We start from the raw sequence: 12,193 nt of genomic DNA on the forward strand, positions 1-12,193 counted from the left end.
TGAGAGTCACAGGAAGGGCCATTCTGGTGCTCAGGAGGATGTGCCCCAGGAAGGCCGGGGACTGAGGCTGCCGTAGCCTGTCCCCTGACTTCTGGCATCTCCTAGGTCTGCTCAGATCTTCTGGCAAAACCAGCCCAGCAACAGTCAACCTGGGCCCAGAGGACTAGCTCGTAAGATTTGAACTAGTTCTCCCCTGTCCCAGACATGTAGAGAGGTCTTGTAAGATTTGCCTTATTTTAACTCTTTGCTTGTATCTGGATGAGAGGCTGGTCGACAGGTGGGTGCTGCAGTTGGGAAAGGGGGTCCAGACCATAATTCATCAGAGATAAAGTTATGCTCATAGGCTCGTAGGCATGTGGGTGAGTCTTTGGGGAAATGTTTATTTTTGATCCATTAGTAATAGCAGAGCTTACACACAAGTAAGGCTTTGGGTACATAAGCGTCCATGGCTCTGTAAACGTGTCTTGCTTTAGTGAAGTTCTATGAAGATAGGGAAGCTAGGCTTGGAATTCGAGTGTAGTTCATATCTTTAGAGACAGCCTATGAAACACCTTGAGTTTCTCCTTGCCTGTTACAGGTGTTTCATTGGAAAGCACAGCCTGCAATTTAATGGTAAGCATGAGTTCATGATACAGAAAGTCTACTGACGCTGACAGGCAGAACCCTTGACTGTGTGACCTTCTCCCTGAGCTCATTACTCACCAGATAGAGGAGCATGTGAAGGCTGACCATAAACCTTCAGTTTCTGTATCCCCAGCCAGTGTAGACAGTCAGGACACAAAGCCTCCTCAGGCTCTGGGACCTGGCTAGAACCAGGGTCCTTCAGGTAAGCAGTTTCTTCTTGGTGCCTAAGAGTTGTTATATTTAGAGACAAAATACATTCTAGAAAATTGTATTGCTTATTCAAACAGATTTAAAAAGTTGTTTCCAACTTAGGATAGGATTTAAGGTTAGTATCCTAAATCTTTCCCCACACATCCCTTTAGGAATTCTTCTTGCTACTTAGGTCAGTCAGAAGGCCATGACCTTTGGAGAATAACTGCTTTCAGTCACTGCAGAGGCTCCAAAAAGGTCAGTTTTCTGGCTTGGCCATCTCCTCACAAACTCCCCCTCTGATCTTCCAGGAACTTAAATTGCAGAAACCTGGTTTGAGATGACAGTTAACACATCAGAATTTTAGCTCGGTTCCCCCAACCACCCTGCCTTGCAAAGTCAGGAAACGTGAAAGTTCAAGCTCTCTTAGTGGCGACAACCCCGACCCAGGCCAGTGTGTTCTGCTTGATTTGCAGAATTAGAGGCATCGTAGGCTTTGTCTCAGACACACACACCTCCTGCCAGTGGCCGACGTGCGGTGGTTGAGTGAACCGAGGCTTCTGGGAGTGTTTGCTTTTGCTTTCTCTGTGTGCTTCCTCGGGCGAGTCATTGTAACCTCATTCTCTCCTCTGTGAAATGTCTATCTCACATAATTTCTGTAGCTTTAGGTGAGGTGGTGAAAGTGTTTACAGACCCTAAGTGTCTCCAAAGAATTAGCTTCCATTTTCCACTTATTCAGGAAAGGAGTGTTCACGTGTCTTGAGAGTGAGTGGTTGGAGGTATCACTGCTTATTCATTCTTGTTTTAATATTTTTCAAATTGGTGCCTGTATTTAGACACCATAAGAGAATGGTTATCATTTTGCCTTCTTTGAGGAGCTGGCAGGTTTGCATCTTCACAGCAGAGCCTTGATGACAACAGAGGCTTGAGAGTCAAGCAGGCTCTAAATTTCTTGGGGTTTTTGTGGGGAGAAGAGGTGTCAGCGATGCAGAGAGCTTGTAATAAACAGCAGTAGACCCTCCTTGTCTGTCCCACCTCCTGTCTTTTTGTGTGTGTTTTCTTTAGTTTATGTCTCTTTTTCTCTCATTTACATTTTTCTTTAATGTTAAAAAGCAGTTCTGCAAGATCAGAGGTAGGTGGGCCCTGGAGTACTGTCCTATTTCCAGACAGAAATGCACATACGTAACTCCTGAGGACTTTGTAGCAGAAAGGAGAAATGTGTAGAAAATGTGTGTTGCTTTCTAAGATTTCACCTATTCAACTTAAACACCTAGTTTTTAGTCTTAGACTATGTTTCTTTCTTTTTGGCGGTGAAACTGTTCTTTGTGAAATGAAGAGATAGTAGGTGGTAGAGAGGGTTTTTGTTTAATTCTTTTTAAAATGACCTCATCTGGCACAATGAAGTGTACACTACGCATGCCTCGCCTGACTTTTCTCAAGTGTTGACGGGGCAGGAAATGCAGGACTTGGGGAATCCTTGACAGAAGCACGTTGAAGGCTGTGAAGTCTGCCGGGTGGGGAAGTGTCTCTGTCCTGCTCACCTCAGCTGCGGTGAGAGCTGCACGGTCAGTGCAGGGCCCCGGGGGTGGCGCCAGGGCTGGACGGCTCTAAGGAGGAAGAGCTCGCTGACCTGAGCCCGCCCTCCAGAGCCGGCGCCCAGGAGAACACGCCACACATGTGCTTTGTTTTCAGCATCTTTTCTGAGGAAAAACCCCTGAGGATGCTGGCCTTTCCTGGGCTTTTTCTCCTTTGCTTTCCTATATACATACTGCACACACTTGTATACACTCTTGTACACACAGGTGCACACATGTACACATACTGTGCACACACACATTTGGACTCTGACGAGGGTCAGGAGAAGCAGCCTGGTCTGTCTCTGCTGGCTTTGGGGGAGCCCAGCTGCCCACATGGTGCTGAGCCAGACCTCCCCCAGGCAGAGTCCTTCCCGCCACAGACCCCTCAGTGGGGACCATAGCCCACAGGTCCTGCCATCTTGGAGTGAGAAGTGATTGTTCAGGTTCAGAGGATGCACGTGGCATGGTGTGGCACGACTGTGCTGGACCCGTGAAGGTCAGGAAGACCCTGCTGGCTCTGCTCTTGGCCTCTGGGTGGATGCCCTGGTCATGAGGAGGGCCAGCACTGACCGCAGAGGAGGAGCCGGGGGTGGTGGCCGCTGCTGGGCTGTTTGCCAGCCCCATGGAGGACAGCGCTCACCAGGCACACAGGTCTGCTGTGCTGACGGAGCTGCACACTCACGTGGGCATGCTTCTTGTGGACGCACCCTACCAGCTCTCCCCCTACAGAGCGCACCCCACGTCTCTGCGTGGAAGTAAAGGGACATCGCGGAGACCAGGAATAGGGAACCTGCCGCCTGTGGGGGTGTGCTTCCATCTGGGCTTCTGCTTTGATCTGGGGTTGAGCAACGCGAGGCCTGAGCCCTGGGGATTTCCCGCGATGGGGGATGGGCTGCAGTGACCAGGCCTGGGCTCCCGTCATGAGCTTCCTTGGAAATGACCCACCCTGGGGGCCCTGAGAATGCCTGCCTCCTGGCTTTCCTCGGAAGAGGCGCTTCTAGGAATGTCTGTCTGGCGTGGCCTCATGCCCAGGCCTGTCCGTGAGTCAAGTTTCACGGCGGGGCTCTGAGCAGGCCCTCCGTCAGCGTCCTGACTCTCCTGCCCTCGTTCTGACACCGTGGTGGGCAGGAGCCGTCCGTGGGCTTTTCCTGGACTTGATGCCTGATGCGGACAGAGGTGACGGAGGAAAGGCCGGTGGGACCCTCCTCTCGCTTCCTCGTCTGGGACCCCTCACATGCTTGCTCTGGGCTCAGGTCAGTCTGCACATCGCCCTGCTGACCACACCCCTGCCCTAGGGGTTCAGGAAGGGGGCTCAGCTGTCACCTGTGCAAGACGTCGGTGAGCTCACAGGGCCGACACATCCCCAGGACAAGCCTCTGGCCTGGCATGGCCTTCACAGCATATTCTGAGGCCACCCATGTCCTTCACAAGCTCAGGCTACTGTGTCTCATCTCCTGACTCCCTCTTCCTTTGCTGGTAGGAGGTCCGTCCCACCTGTGGAGGACCACAGAGTGTGGGCTTCAGTGTGGCGAGTCCTCTCGGGAGCCCTGGTGCCGCAGCGTGGCTGGCCTGGGAGACAGGCGCCTGCCCTCAGCCGCCAGCTACAGTGGGCATGAGCCTGGGGTCCGGGCACACAGCCCAGCTGTGGACCTACAGTCAGAGCTGCCCGTCTGCTGGCTTGTCTGCAGGGGAGACCATGGTAGGCGGAGCCGCTCCTCGGCCACAGGAGAGGCTCAGTGTCCTTAAATTGTTGCACCTTTGATGTCAGGTTAGGCTGTAAGTAGTAGGATTGACAGTGTTTTAAGTTATAAAGACATTGATTTACTTCGCTCCCTGCCCAAGACGCACAGGACAAGTGCTCCAGGTCTGGGCAGTAGCTCCCAGAGCCCCCGTTGCAGCCCGAGGCCTGTCGCCTGTGGTCACAGGGCAGCTGGCACAGCTTTGGGCACCAGCTGGCCATCCAGCGCCCTGGAGGAAGCCTGAGGTAGAGACCCTTCTTTTGTCAGGAAGGGAGTCCTCCTGGAGCCCAGTCCCAGCCTCCCCTCTGCTTCTCTGTGGCTGGAACTGCAGGGAAGATGGGAGCTTCTGACAGCCTGGGAGGGTGCGGACAGATGAGCCTCTCCCCTCCCCCGCCCCCAGCCTCAGCACTTGCCATCAGAAGAGCTCATGCTCAAGGCGGGTTTTACCTGAGATACGGGATGGACGCACCCCACCCTGGACGCTGTGCTCAGCACTGGGCAACCTGACCCCTGGGGCCACCGCACCCCTCCCTGCCCTCTGCCCAGCCTCTGCTCCGAGGTCTCTGCATGTCGGGGTCACCGCAGCGTCTTCCCTTGTCTGTCTTACACCACGTCAGTTTAGGGGTGGCGCTTTAGTCCCCGAGGTTGCCATGTGCACTCACCCTGGGAGCACATGTGCCCAGGGAGGTCAGCAGAAACACCCCTCACCTCACCCTGCCTTGTGGTCTAGTTGGCTCTCCGCTCAGAGTCTGGAGTCTGTGGCTGGGACCCTGGCCCCTCCACACAGTAGCCTCAGGCCGTGCGAGAGATGCCTGCACCCAAGTCCTCCGTGCCTGCTGCCCGGATCCAGGACACGCAGCTTGCTAAGTTTCTTCTGCAGTCCACACCTGGCTGCGTCTGCGTGCCCCACCTGAATCCCCTGTTCCTCTGAGGTTCGCTCACCCGGTCAGCCTTCATGGAACCGCAGGCCTATGTGTGGCTGCGAGCCACGTTCTATTCCTCTCTGATCTCCAGGCTTAGCAGAGTCCCTGCTGCACGCTCAGTGCTCAGTAGCTGCTGTGCTTTCAGGCCACGGGCAAAATCCACTTCAAGGCAGGAGACTTGGGAAAGCACAGGCTCTGTGGTTCCCCTCGGTTTTCCTCGACCCACCGCACGGTCTGGATGACACTGCTGGGCGTGAACCGGGCGGGAGAAGAGGCTGCCGAAAAGTGCAAGTGGCTCAGTCACGCCCCACTCTTGCGGCCCCGTGGACTGTAGCCCACCAGGCTCCTCTGTCCATGGGATTCTCCAGGCAAGAACACTTGAGTGGGTTGCCATTTCCTTCTCCAGGGATCTTCCCGACCCAGGGATCGAACCTGGGTCTCCTGCGTTGCAGGCAGATTCTTTACCATCGAGCCACCAGGGAAGCCATAAAAGCTAAGGATCAGGAGAAAAAATCGCAGTCTCATGGTCACGTGGGACCTCAGAGTCTGTGAAGCCCGTTGCTGTGTGTTTCTCTGTCCCGGCCTGTGAAGCCCCGTTCCCATTTCCCAGTGAGGCTAAGGGAAGACAGGTGACGTTCCCACGGCCACACGTTCAGTCAGACCCCTCAGGCTTGGGGGCTGCAGTTCTCCTGCCCCAGCCTGGAGGATGGGCAGTCAGGACCTCCTCCAAGATGGTCAGACGTGAACTGGAGAGCCCACACTGGGTGGGTACCTCCCTCACCTGGTGGGTTGTGAGCAGGTCACTGTGGGGATCACTGCCCTGCTGGGTGTTGAGGGGCCCAGACTGACCGTGGGGCTGGGCCGGACCTGCCCCCAACATCCATGTGGCCCCTGCGTGTTTCAGGGGTTCCTTGCAGAGAACTTCCAAAAATCCCAGTGGATGGGCCGTCCCCTCCCAGCCTCAGCACTGTGGGTCAGATTCAAAGCCCTGGACAGTGACTGGGATCTGGACCTGCGGACTCAAGACCTTTTCAAGAAACCTCAGCGGGTTTTTCTTTTCCTCATACGTTGAGTAAAGTAGAGAGATGTCACTTCTCTCTTTTTTCCTCCCCACAGGACGCGACATTTCAAAGAAAGTATTAAATTCATCCATGAGTGCCGCCTCCAGGGCGAGGGCTGCCTGGTTCACTGGTACGTGTGCCCCTGCCCGACAGCAAGGGCCTGCTCTGCCCTGCTCAGGGTCTCCCTGAACGTCCAGCACCCACCCACCTCACCCCGGCTGCGTGTCAGCCATGGTTGGCTTTTGTGCAAAGAGAGCCAAACAGTTGTTCCTTCCTTGTCACTTAGCATTTTCATTTTTTGTTAGGTTTTTGCAGGGACTGTCAAGGTTACTGGAAAAAAGGAGCCCCTTTTCCATCCTCTCCCAACATCCTTTCAGAACTTGGCTCTGCTCAGTAGCCATTCAAAGCACTGTTTCTTGCTGGAGGGTTTGGCTGCATATGTGGGTGTTTAGCATTGCGTTACTGTCGCACCAGAACAACCGTCTCTCCTCCATTTACAGATCGGGGCTTTTATGTGTTTGGAGCTTGTACTTGGCTCTAAGCAGAGCTGAATAGACTTTTAAAATTCAGCAGGTCTGTGCAGCTGTTGCCTCCATTCACACACCGTGTATGTGGTATAAACACATATACCTGTGTACACGTTCTGTGGCAAAGGCTGCTGCTGGGCGCAGACCCCAAGGACAGTGCCCCCAGCCTGGCACAGCCAAGCACTCAGGGGCCTGCGGGCCCTCATTGCATCACTGCCAGCGCTTATGCCGAAGACATGGCTAACCGTGACAACATAAGCTGCTGTTCAGAACGGTGACACACGCAGGGGCCCAGAGGCCGGTGTTCTGGGGCAGAAGCCTGCTGTCATTAGAGCACGGATCGGACAGGCCCCCTCGCTCCTGAGTGAGGTTCGGTCTGGGTTCACGAGACAACCTCAGTCATCTGAGTTCCCCCAAGGAAGCTGCCGTTGCAGGGAAGGCTCTGTGGAGTCGCACGGCCCACCCCTGGGGGTGCTGCTGCCCCACGGAGGGCTGAGGGGCCCGCCGTGTGGACCAGGGGAGCCTCCTGGAACCCCCAGTCGGGCAGGGGCACTGGGTAGACTGCCTGTTTTAGCAGTGTTGTTCTGCAGTTTCATGCGCTTGAAACTGGATTTTCATTTTACTTTAAAAAAGAGCAGGATGTGTAATAAGCACGAAGTGCAGGTTTGTGAAGTTCGCTCGCACTTGCTCCAGGGCTCGCGGCAGTGCAGCCAGAGCTGTTTCGGGGGGTGAGCATCTCCCCAGCTGCGCCCCAAGAGGATGTGAGTTTTTTAAAAGATTTATCAGTATTTCTGATACACAGCCCAAGGGAAGAACCACTACTTGAGAGTGGTTTTTATTGTTATTTATATTTGAATAAGTGCAGGGCTGATGTTCTAGGAATTCGTGTTTCATTTGGTTGTGTCAATCTGAAGATAAGCTTTTCTAAAAATGAGAAATTTGCTGAACTTCCCCATCTTAAACCGTTGCTGAGCACTCCAAGTCTGACGTAGCACAACCTCTCTGTGACCGCCTTAATTTGCATGCACATTTAAAATTGGTCGCCTTATTCAGCCTGCTGGAGAAAACTGGCCATTATCACCTGCAGAACATCCCCACCCCCACCCCCCAGAGCATGTGGAGTGTGCCACGCGGGTACTCTGCTTGGGTCTGTGGAGGAGATCAGAGAATGTTGGCTAAGGGCATCCGTATTTAATGAGTTTTTTAAGTGATAGACTTTACCTTTACGTGTCATGTCCGACTCTTTGTGATCTCATGAACTGTTGCCCACAAGGCTCCTCTGTCCATGGGATTTTCCAGGCAAGAATATTGGAGTGGGTTGCCATTTCCTCCTCTAGGGGATCTTCCCAACCCAGGGATCAAACCCGGTTCTCTTCCATTGCAGACAGATTCTTTACTGTCTGAGCCACCAGGGAAGAGGTACCTAAGAAAATCAGACTTTAAAAGTGTGAAGCTGTCTGGATGCCTGAGGTTATAACTGACTTATTGCTGGGCTCCTGGACCCTTCAAGTTCCCAGATGTCCTTTCACAACTTTTCTGTCCAGGGAACAGGGACTATCTGAAGGGGAGGTCAGGAGAAAAAGAATCAGAACACCAAGTGTCTGGAGCCATAGCCAGTAGACAACCAACCCAGACGGAGGCCGCGTGGGTGAGGAGTGCCCAAGACCCTAGTGTGGTAAAGCAGAGAGAGCTGGTATGCTTCTGAGTGATTTCCAAGGACGCACTGGCTAGCTGTCCACTCATAACCGAGGACAGGCAGCTTCCTAAATGAGTCCGCTGACTGCCCCCTGCCGTGTGGCTCTCAACCTGCAGCCTGGCGGGCGTCTCCAGGAGCGTGACCCTGGTGGTCGCCTATATCATGACGGTCACCGACTTTGGCTGGGAGGACGCCCTGCACACCGTGCGTGCAGGCAGGTCGTGTGCCAACCCCAACCTGGGCTTCCAGAGGCAGCTGCAGGAGTTTGAGGAGCTCCAGGTCCACCAGGTAACTGCGCTCCACCTTCGCCCCCAGGCCGGAAGGCTCACGGGCTCCCTCCAGCCCCTCGCAGCCGTCTGCCTTCTGCAGGCCCCAGGTCAGCTTCTGCCTCTCTGCCTGGGGGTCGAGCGTTGTCCTCTTGACCAGGCTGGCTCTCACATCCTCAGGCCAAAGCCTGGAAGAAGTCATTCTGTCGCTCGGTGCCCACTGGCCGCGCCAGAGCTGACTGGGTGAGGGCACCGGGCGGGCGGGGTGAGGGCGCGGGGGTCGGGCCGCGCCGCGTGACGCCGCGTGTCTCGCTTCCCCAGTTCCGCCAGTGGCTGAGAGAGGAGTACGGCGAGAGCCCGCTGCGGGACGCCGAGGAGGCCAGGAGCATCCTGGGTAAATACAAGGAGCAGGGGCGCGCGGAGCCCCCGCCGGGCGCGCGGCGCTGGGCGGGCCTGCGGGCGCCGCCCCCGCTGGCCTACGGCGGCTACACCCCCGAGACTTAGCCGGCGCCACGGACGCCTTCCGCCGGCTCCTCGTCGCTGCCTGGCCTGAGGACTGGAAGGGGGTGCCCAGTGGATCCAGGCTCCTCTCGAGACCCCCCAGCCGCCCCCCAGCTTCTGTGCTGCCAGACACTGCCGACTGGCATGCCCACGGGCGAGCCGGGGTGTGTGTGACACGGGTGTGTGTGTACACAGGTGTGGGGTATGAGTGTGTGACATGGGTATGGTGTGTATGTGACACAGGTGTGTGTGCAACACGGGTGTGGTGTGTGTATGACAGGTGTGTGTGTACACAGGTGTGGGGTATGTCTGTGTGACATGGGTGTGTGTGACACGGGTGTGTGTGTGACAGGTGTGGGCTGTGACACAGGTGTGTATGTACAGAGGTGTGGGATATGTGTGTAAGACATGGATGTGGTATTGGTGTGACAGGCACATTTGCACACAGGTGTGGGTGTGACACGGGTGTGTGTACATGGATGTGTGTGACGCGGGTGTGTGTGCACACGGGTGTGTATGCGTGGATGTGTGTGACACGGTGTGTGCGTGTTGTGGTATCATCATGAAGGCCACACTGCCCAGACTGATCTCGTGGCCTCTCCTCGTCTGAGACCCACCGGGCGGCGTTGGGAGGTGACTGTGGAGAAGCTTTTCTCCAGAGCATCCTGGGCTTGCCCTGCGGCCATGGGGGCAGCCTCCTGAGTGTGGTTTTGGGGTGTGGAGGGGTGAGCAAGCCCCCCTCTTGCCGGCCCTACTCAGCCCTGCCCTTCTCGGAGTCCTGCTTGGCTCTGTCCGCCTGCACTGGTGTTGGGTGGGGAGCACCCCAGACGCCCTCCCTCAGCTCCCGTCCAGCTCCTCCCTCCCGGCCTGCTGCCGCTCTCTCCCTGGGCCTCTTTGCAAGGCATGCATGCACCTTTGGGATTTGGGGAGAAAGAGCAGTTATCAGGCACGGTCACAGTTTGCGTTTACGAATATGTTTAAATGCCTGTGAACTCATTAAGCACCTCTGTCTGCCGTGGATGTGAGATGATCTCAGCTACCTCATTAAATAGTTTCTGAAAAGCTTTTTTTCATTTTTCCAGTTGTCTCTGCAGCTTTGTGCTTAAAGTGTGTGGTCACAGTTGCTTTGGAAGCCAGAGGGAGAGGAGTGCATCTTTGGGCTGCTCGAAGCTTCTGACTCAGGCTTTGGGAGCGCCTGGTGGTGGGGGACTCTGACATCGGGCTCTGCTGGCGGTGCTGGGCGAGACCCAGTGTGGCCTTGGGTGTGGTCCTTTGTGTCGACCCGCGTGGTTTAGGCACTCAGAGCTATGCGAAAAAACATGCTCAGCCTCTCCCTATAAAGCTTTCTCTGAACCCCACCACGGAAGGAACCCTGAGTAAGAACAGCTTTCCCTGCCTTCAAAGGGTGGGCCCAGATGAACCCCTGGGCCCCAAACGTGTGCAGAGGGCAAGCCCAGTGAGAACCTGGGGCCCCACACGTATGCAGAGATCAGACCCAGATGAAGTCCTGGGCCCCACACGTGTGCAGAGGGCAGGCCCAGTAAGACTCTGGGGCCCCCACATGTGTGCAGACAGCAGGCCCAGATGAAGCCCTAGGGCGCCACATGTGTGCAGAGGGCAGGCCCAGTAAGACCCTGGGGCCCCACACGTGTGCAGAGATCAGGCCCAGATAAAGCCCTGGGGCCCCACACGTGTGCAGAGGGCAAACCCAGATGAAGCCCTGGGGCCCCACACGTGTGCAGAGGGCAGGCCCAGTAAGACCCTGGGGCCCCACACGTGTGCAGAGATCAGGCCCAGATGAAGCCCTGGGGCCCCACACATGTGCAGAGGGCAGGCCCAGATGAAGCCCTGGGGCCCCACATGTTGCAGAGAGCAGGCCCAGATGAACCCCTGGGGCTCTACATGTGTACAGAGAATGGGCCCAGTGAGCCCCAGGGGCCCCATGCGTGTGCAAACCCCAGCTGGACAGTGGGGAAGGGAAGCCTGGCTGCAAGTTCCCCACCAATAGCTGAGAGTTTGCTCTAAAGTAATTTTTTCCTTAAACCAAAAAGGAATGTGAATACGTGAACAGGAGTATTTAGGAATCAGTGTGAATGCTTCAGTGCCTGCGTGGTGTGAATGCCCAGATGCATTCTTGCACCTGAATGCTGTTTCAATGCTTGTCACCTGTGACGTTCTTTCTCCACAGCCGCCCCAGGCATTCTGAAGTTCTGGCCCTTTCTCAGAAGACCATAATGCACCTGAAACATGGCCAGAGTTTAGGTGCTGCTGGAAGAGAAGCAACCAGAGTTCAGCTTAAGTGTCCAGACATGATGTGTGCGCGTGCACTTGTGTTGCTCCCTGTTGGCAGCTATGCGCCCTCTTTGACAAGAGGACGATTTTGGCCTAATTCCTTCTTTGCTGAAAGCTGTGCTGCCCCCAGGCTGTCTCGGGCCCGCCGGGTGCACCCTGCTCCTCGGGACTGTCTCTCGGGCTGTGTGGCCCCATGCACCTCCCCATCCTCAGCCCGGGTGTGGAGCCCACATGCTCCTGCCACGGGCACCATGAGGGGGGTTCGGGGGATGCCCTGTATTTTAAGGCCACTGCCCTCCTCCAGAAGGAGATGTACTGACAACAGGAGATGAGAACTCCCTTCCCTGAGACAGTGGGTGCCCAGTGAGCAGAGGGACATCGGAGAGGGGGTGCACCAGGCTCCCCAGGGACTTCTCATTCCAAGCTCGGCTTCAATCCAAGAATGTTAACTGGTGTGGACAGCAGTTTAAGACGGTTTCCCAGTGTTTTCTCATCTAACTAGTTGGGGGTGGGGGGCGCGGGGGTTGGGTGAAGGGGGACGGAAATGTGATTTTTTGCTTAAAGGAGAGGTTTGGCTAAATGCAGGGAGTCAAGGGCTCGTTGGCTGAGGGAGGCTTGGCCCGTGCCCTGAGTGTCCGACGCCGGCACGCTCCTGCCACGGGCTCGGAGAGCACCCTGTGCTGGCGTGGGCCTGATAGGTGTGGGGCGATGGTGTTAAAACGCCAATCTTGACTCAACAGGCCTGCCTGGGGGACACACAAGTAGTCCATGTGTAGGTGCTGGGCCCCAAGGCCTGAG

General features: G+C 55.9%; 1 protein-coding gene across 3 annotated transcripts in view; it reads left to right on the top strand.

Annotated features, from left to right (window-relative positions):
* The window catches only part of DUSP22 (dual specificity phosphatase 22), a 47,573-nt gene extending 35,685 nt beyond the window's left edge, over positions 1 to 11,888 (top strand). For 2 of the 3 annotated variants that reach the window (XM_055570434.1, XM_055570435.1), the window contains 3 exons: positions 6,169 to 6,243; positions 8,453 to 8,624; positions 8,924 to 11,274. In XM_055570434.1, the coding sequence (XP_055426409.1) occupies positions 6,169 to 6,243; positions 8,453 to 8,624; positions 8,924 to 9,106 (430 nt within the window). In that variant the 3' untranslated portion in view covers positions 9,107 to 11,274. The other variant, XM_055570437.1, reaches the window with a different exon arrangement.
* The last annotated feature ends 305 nt before the right edge of the window (positions 11,889 to 12,193 follow it).

Source organism: Bubalus kerabau, chromosome 3, assembly GCF_029407905.1.
Source record: "Bubalus kerabau isolate K-KA32 ecotype Philippines breed swamp buffalo chromosome 3, PCC_UOA_SB_1v2, whole genome shotgun sequence".
Taxonomy (NCBI): domain Eukaryota; kingdom Metazoa; phylum Chordata; class Mammalia; order Artiodactyla; family Bovidae; genus Bubalus; species Bubalus kerabau.